At 46.8% G+C, this 6,170-nt stretch overlaps 1 protein-coding gene across 1 annotated transcript; it reads left to right on the top strand.

Annotated features, from left to right (window-relative positions):
- On the top strand, positions 1-5,796 carry LOC132472910 (prominin-1-A-like). The gene is made up of 7 exons (XM_060072760.1): positions 1-378; positions 2,405-2,469; positions 2,681-2,886; positions 3,056-3,176; positions 3,911-3,974; positions 4,054-4,143; positions 5,546-5,796. Exons 1-7 carry the CDS (start codon positions 117-119, stop codon positions 5,779-5,781), a joined length of 1,044 nt encoding a protein of 347 aa, XP_059928743.1. The 5' UTR covers positions 1-116; the 3' UTR covers positions 5,782-5,796.
- The last annotated feature ends 374 nt before the right edge of the window (positions 5,797-6,170 follow it).

Genomic DNA, 6,170 nt, shown 5'->3' with positions numbered 1-6,170 from the left:
TTTTGTTTTTGTTATTATTTCCTTACTTCCTTCCTCTGTACAGCGGGCTCCCTCTGCGGCCGTCGGCCCGTACTACCCAACAAGCGTTCTCCGGCCCGCCCGTAGGCGCTGCCGTCATGGGACCCAGCGCGGGGCCGCGGGCCCCCCGGGGCCGGGCCTGCGCCGGGGCGTGGAGGGCCGCCGTGGTGCTGCTGCTGCTGGGGTCGGCCGCGGCCCAGACCCCCGCCCCCAGCGCCCCCTGTGGGAACGGGACCGCCCCCCCGACCTTAAGGCAGCCTGGGTACCCGGACAGCGTGGGGGCGGACCCCGGAGCCGGCTTCATGGCCCCCCTGGTGCAGTCCTTCCTGGACACGGTCCAGCCCTCGCCCTTCCCCGGGGGTAGGTGACCCTCTGGACCAGCCGGCTGTCTCTGGAGGAGTGTTGATGGGAGCTCATGGGATTCAATGTGCTAGGACTGAAGATTAACCTACTTATAACTAACTAACTTATAACTAATGCTAGGAAGACACACTGGGAATCTCAGATGAACTAAAAAGCTGATTTAACTCCAAGGAAAATTCAGTTTGAGTAATAATAGTAATGTAATAATAGTGATAAAAATAATTTTGATAATGCTAAATACATGATACCTCTGGTAAAGTTAATCTTTAACCTATTCTCCAAGCGGACTGACTCGCATGTGTGGAAAAAGGAAAAGATAACAGTAAGTGCTCTGGTCATTTCGCCTAATGGCTTTTTATTTGCCTTTTGAGTTTTTTTTTAACACTAGGGAAACCATTGTTGGGTCCTGGGAATATCCACGCAATGGTTGGATGAGCAAACAACAGAGGGTACACTTGTGTGACGTACACTAAAAAAACAATTGATCTATTTTCTATTTTCCCTGTGTCTTCCTCCCACACAATGTCTCTCTCTCTTTCTTCAGATTTTCCATTTGTTTCATTCTCACATTCTCACCTGTGCCCTCTATTGCTCTTGCTTTTTCCTGTCGCGCCTTTCTCTATCTGTCTGTCTGTCTATCTGTCCGTCTGTCTGTGTTTCTATCTCTCTCTCACCTTCTCCCTCTTGCTCTCACCCTCTTTCTATTTTTTATACATAATAATAAAAATGTAACCTCTCTCTCTCTCTCTCTCTCTCTCTCTCTCTCTCTCTCTCTCTCTCTCTCTCTCTCTCTCTCTCTCTCTCTCTCTCTCTCTCTCTCTCTCTCTCTCTCTCTCTCTCTCTCTCTCTCTCTCTCTCTCTCTCTCTCTCTCTCTCTCTCTCTCTCTCTCTCTCCCCTAGCCTGCTCTAATTATAGCACACCGTCTGTTGCAAAAGTCCAGGTACCTGGTTAGATATATGTGCTATCAAGGCTAGTTTTTTGCTACGTTGCGACTGGACAAAGTACAAATAATAGTGTTGGTTATTCATACTTGACGACAACCTTACAAATATACTAGACAATGACAATGCTAGCGAGCCTAAACCATTACCGTAGGCTAAACAATTTGACATTTCGCCAATACTGTGTTGACATAACCTCTGGTCATAACAATAAGTGGTTATACCGGATCTGCATTTCATCTGACATTAACTTATACTTAAAAGTTGTTAAGAATTATGCCCTGTATTCAGCCATAATGAGGTATCAGGGAGAACACTTGTAGAACAGACTGCCATACCAACACAGACAGACAGACAGACAGACAGATATCTGACAGACAGACTGACCTTCTCCATTCTGGCATACCTGGACACTGGCATAATGGTATAATGGCATGTCCTCTTGGTTTTCCCTCCGAAGGCTTGAACCTCAAGCAAACAGGCTAAGGTCAACCACAATCGGCGAAAACGCTTTCTAAAAATCCTGTCCGTCTCTGAATGGGCTTTTGTTTGCTTGGTTACGGCCTGGGCGTGGGATGCGGGTGTTTGGTTCCCAGCTGTACAATTAGAGAGGTTTAGAAAACGTTTGTATTTAACAGAAGATAAGCCGTTTCTGTTAAGAATTTGGTTGGTTTTAACAAAAGGGTCTTATCAATAAGTGGTCGTAATGTGTAGTGTTGTAGCTAGTCTATAGCCTGACAGTATTGTGAAAGTTAATAAGCAATGTTCCAGTCCTATATGTTATCTATTATTATGCTAACCTCCATGCCCTACCTCAGCCATGTATTACGCACATTTCATGCTGACACAAAATGTCCCATCTAATCAGGTAACACTGCTAGATGGGCTAAAACTCTCAACACTGGATTTGTCGACAGCTAAGTGACACACTAATGCGAGGTTAGCCCTGGGTTTCTGACAGTGTATTGAGAAGAGGTTACATTTACACAAAGATTCAAACCGACCTGGGTCGGTTTGCATTTCAGCCCTCTCACTCTCTCTCTCTCTCTCTTTCTCTCTCTCTGCCCTGTTTTTCTAATAGATTTGATTCTGTCGCTGACTAAAGACTTCAATAAACTCGTGTCTGATCCAGAAACCAGGAAAGCAGTAAGACAAGTTACTTTTAATGGCTGACTTATGAATTCAATAGAAATTTCTAGCATTTGCCTAAAACAATAACCCCCGCCAAGCTTTCTTTCTCTATGGAAAAGAAAGTCTCTCTATGTACGTGATGTCTTTGATTTGTGTGGTTTTGATGTCTTGATCCTGAAACCTCAAATAGAACGTAACCCTGTTCTATGTATACCTGTGTGTTCAGGCCTTACGGTATGAGACGGGCTTCTTGGTGTGCGTGGCCATCGGCGTCCTGTACATCGTGCTGATGCCCCTGGTGGGTATCTTCCTGGTATGCTGCCGTTGCTGTGGCAACTGTGGCGGGGAGATGTACCAGAAGCAGACTTCCAGCATCAACTGTTGGAGGAGAAGCCTCTACTGGAGTCTGTTCCTCACCACAGTCGTCCTACTGTAAGCTGTAGAGAGAGGGGTTTGTGTGTGTGTGTGAGGCACTTTGGGAACATTTTGGGAACACTTACAGGCTTCCAAGTCTGTGTGTATGGACATGCTATTCATGTATGTTTTTTATGTGTTTGTGTGTGCGTGTCATTTGTGTGTGTATAAATGTGTGTGTTCATAGTGCGGGGAACATCTGCATGTTCAAAAGCAACGAAGCCTTCAAGGTCAGTGTGGACCAAGGCCAGGGAGGGATCATCACAGCGATAGACAACATCCAGACCTTCATCACCGATGTGCCCCAGGTAGGAGGTCAGCGGTTCAAAGCATCCAGGCTTATCTCCTTCAACCCTTGGATACAATGGGTGGCATGTAGTCATGTGCAGAGAGCCAAGGTCTTTGACATTCCCTTGTGTGTTTGCAGAGTGCCTGAATGGGCGATTACAATACTGATTGATGTGCTATTCCGTTAGTTTGCTCTTTTTCAAAAGACAAATGTACCTAAAATAGCTAATGGCTTAGTTTGTGGTGTCAGTCAGGATGAGTCACAGAGTGTTGCCCTTGTTGTGCTGTTAGCAGGCGGTTGTTGAATTTGTGTGCGTGTGTGTGTATGTGTGCGTGTGCGTGTGTGTGTGTGTGTGTGTGCTTACGTGTGTGTGTGTTTGTGTGCGTGTGTGTGTGTGTGTGTTTGTGTGCGTGTGTGTGTGTGTGTGTTTGTGTGCGTGTGTGTGTGTGTGCTTACGTGTGTGTGTGTTTGTGTGCGTGCGTGTGTGTTTGCGTGCGTGCGTGTGTGTTGAACAAACCCCCTCGCCTCTTCAGTCCTCCGGCTGAGCCCCAGCGTTGTGCGCTGCTTCCCTTTGTCAACACAAACAATGAGTCAGAAGGAGAATGGTGGCCGTTGAAGTGGGCCTGGTTCCATCCTTCACAGAGGCCTAGTTGGTTAACACCTAGTTTTATCTGTGGTGTATTTCATGGGTTTCATTCGTGCTCTCTTTGTTGCATGTCATCTGAAATAGTGTGTTTCTTCTCCCAATCCCAGCAAATAACCTATGTTGTGAACGCAAGCTACAAGACTGTCAACGAGGTGACGGAGAACCTGGGAGGTGAGTACCAGGACCTCCACACACTAAAAATGCGTAAAACATTTCATATCACATGTCCTTTTCTTTTGGTGTGTGTCAGACATTGGCTCTCAGCTGGGTTCCCGTATTCAACGCAGCTTCAGGATCCCTCTGAAGCCGGCTCTGGACTCTGTCGACCTGCTGGAGCGAGGTGGGTTACAGGGTAGACCGGTTACTAAGGTAGGTTACAGGGTAGACTGGTTACTAAGGTAGGTTACAGGGTAGACCGGTTACTAAGGTGGGTTACAGGGTAGACCGGTTACTAAGGTAGGTTACAGGGTAGACCGGTTACTAAGGTAGGTTACAGGGTAGACCGGTTACTAAGGTAGGTTACAGGGTAGACCGGTTACTAAGGTAGGTTACAGGGTAGACCGGTTACTAAGGTAGGTTACAGGGTAGACCGGTTACTAAGGTAGGTTACAGGGTAGACCGGTTACTAAGGTAGGTTACAGGGTAGACCGGTTACTAAGGTAGGTTACAGGGTAGACCGGTTACTAAGGTAGGTTACAGGGTAGACCGGTTACTAAGGTAGGTTACAGGGTAGACCGGTTACTAAGGTGGGTTACAGGGTAGACCGGTTACTAAGGTAGGTTACAGGGTAGACTGGTTACTAAGGTAGGTTACAGGGTAGACCGGTTACTAAGGTAGGTTACAGGGTAGACCGGTTACTAAGGTAGGTTACAGGGTAGACCGGTTACTAAGGTAGGTTACAGGGTAGACCGGTTACTAAGGTGGGTTACAGGGTAGACCGGTTACTAAGGTAGGTTACAGGGTAGACCGGTTACTAAGGTAGGTTACAGGGTAGACCGGTTACTAAGGTAGGTTACAGGGTAGACCGGTTACTAAGGTAGGTTACAGGGTAGACCGGTTACTAAGGTAGGTTACAGGGTAGACCGGTTACTAAGGTAGGTTACAGGGTAGACCGGTTACTAAGGTGGGTTACAGGGTAGACCGGTTACTAAGGTGGGTTACAGGGTAGACCGGTTACTAAGGTGGGTTACAGGGTAGACCGGTTACTAAGGTAGGTTACAGGGTAGACCGGTTACTAAGGTAGGTTACAGGGTAGACCGGTTACTAAGGTAGGTTACAGGGTAGACCGGTTACTAAGGTGGGTTACAGGGTAGACCGGTTACTAAGGTAGGTTACAGGGTAGACCGGTTACTAAGGTAGGTTACAGGGTAGACCGGTTACTAAGGTAGGTTACAGGGTAGACCGGTTACTAAGGTAGGTTACAGGGTAGACCGGTTACTAAGGTAGGTTACAGGGTAGACCGGTTACTAAGGTAGGTTACAGGGTAGACCGGTTACTAAGGTGGGTTACAGGGTAGACCGGTTACTAAGGTGGGTTACACCACGCTGGTTACAGGGTAGAACGGTTACTAAGGTACGTTACAGCCTGGGAGCTATGTGGCTAAAGGAATGTACTTCCACATAACATCCATTGTTTTTTGACTATCTTGAACTTATTTTGCATCTATATACTCAATACTGTGTGTGTGTGTGTGTGTGTGTGTGTGTGTGTGTGTGTGTGTGTGCGTGCGTGTGTGTGAACAGATGCCTTGAAGACCAACGATCTGCTGAATAAACTGAACGGCACCGTGGACCTGCTGCAGCGCAGCATCGCCATCGCCCAGGCCAACGTGACGGCTGTCAGAACCAAACTCAACGATACCATTTACGATCCAGATTGCAACAACTGCACCCGGCTTGAGCCAGAACTGCAGAAATTAACAGTGGACACCACGCTAGAGGTGAGCAGCACTGAGGGGTCGTCCAGCTATAGCGGATAGGGGAGGAGTCTTTATCCTCAAGTGACTCGGATACTTTTAGGGGAGACCGAAACCAATATGGTATTAGATAAATGTAAGAGAAAGTACTAACTTATTGTTAGATCAGTTGGAATAAAAGCGTCTGCTAAATGCCCTAAATGTAAATGTTTATCTTAATTACAATCTCATTGTAGTGTGGGGTAGGGATTTCTTTAAACAGTATCTATTTGAATCGAATCATACTTTATTTATATCAATCAGTCAATCAAAGCACTTTATTAGTATCTGAGGGGCAAGTTGTGGAAACACAGAGAGTAGCACCGTTGATCTCAACTGAGATTGTACTAGATATTACTGACCTAAAAGGCCAGGTGCTCTTTCGAAAGAACTCCTTGGCCAGAGCTGTGTTA

Source organism: Gadus macrocephalus, chromosome 15 (assembly GCF_031168955.1).
Source record: "Gadus macrocephalus chromosome 15, ASM3116895v1".
NCBI lineage: Eukaryota > Metazoa > Chordata > Actinopteri > Gadiformes > Gadidae > Gadus > Gadus macrocephalus.
The sequence above is the reverse complement of the archived record's forward strand: the minus strand, read 5'-3'. Positions and strand labels throughout refer to the sequence as shown.

Coding starts and splice junctions, on each gene's coding strand:
- LOC132472910 (XM_060072760.1), top strand. CDS start 117: ATGGGACCCAGCGCGGGGCCGCGGGCCCCCCGGGGCCGGGCCTGCGCC. Junction 2,887..3,055: donor CTCACCACAGTCGTCCTACT/GTAAGCTGTAGA, acceptor GTGTGTTCATAG/TGCGGGGAACATCTGCATGT. Junction 3,975..4,053: donor GGTGACGGAGAACCTGGGAG/GTGAGTACCAGG, acceptor GGTGTGTGTCAG/ACATTGGCTCTCAGCTGGGT.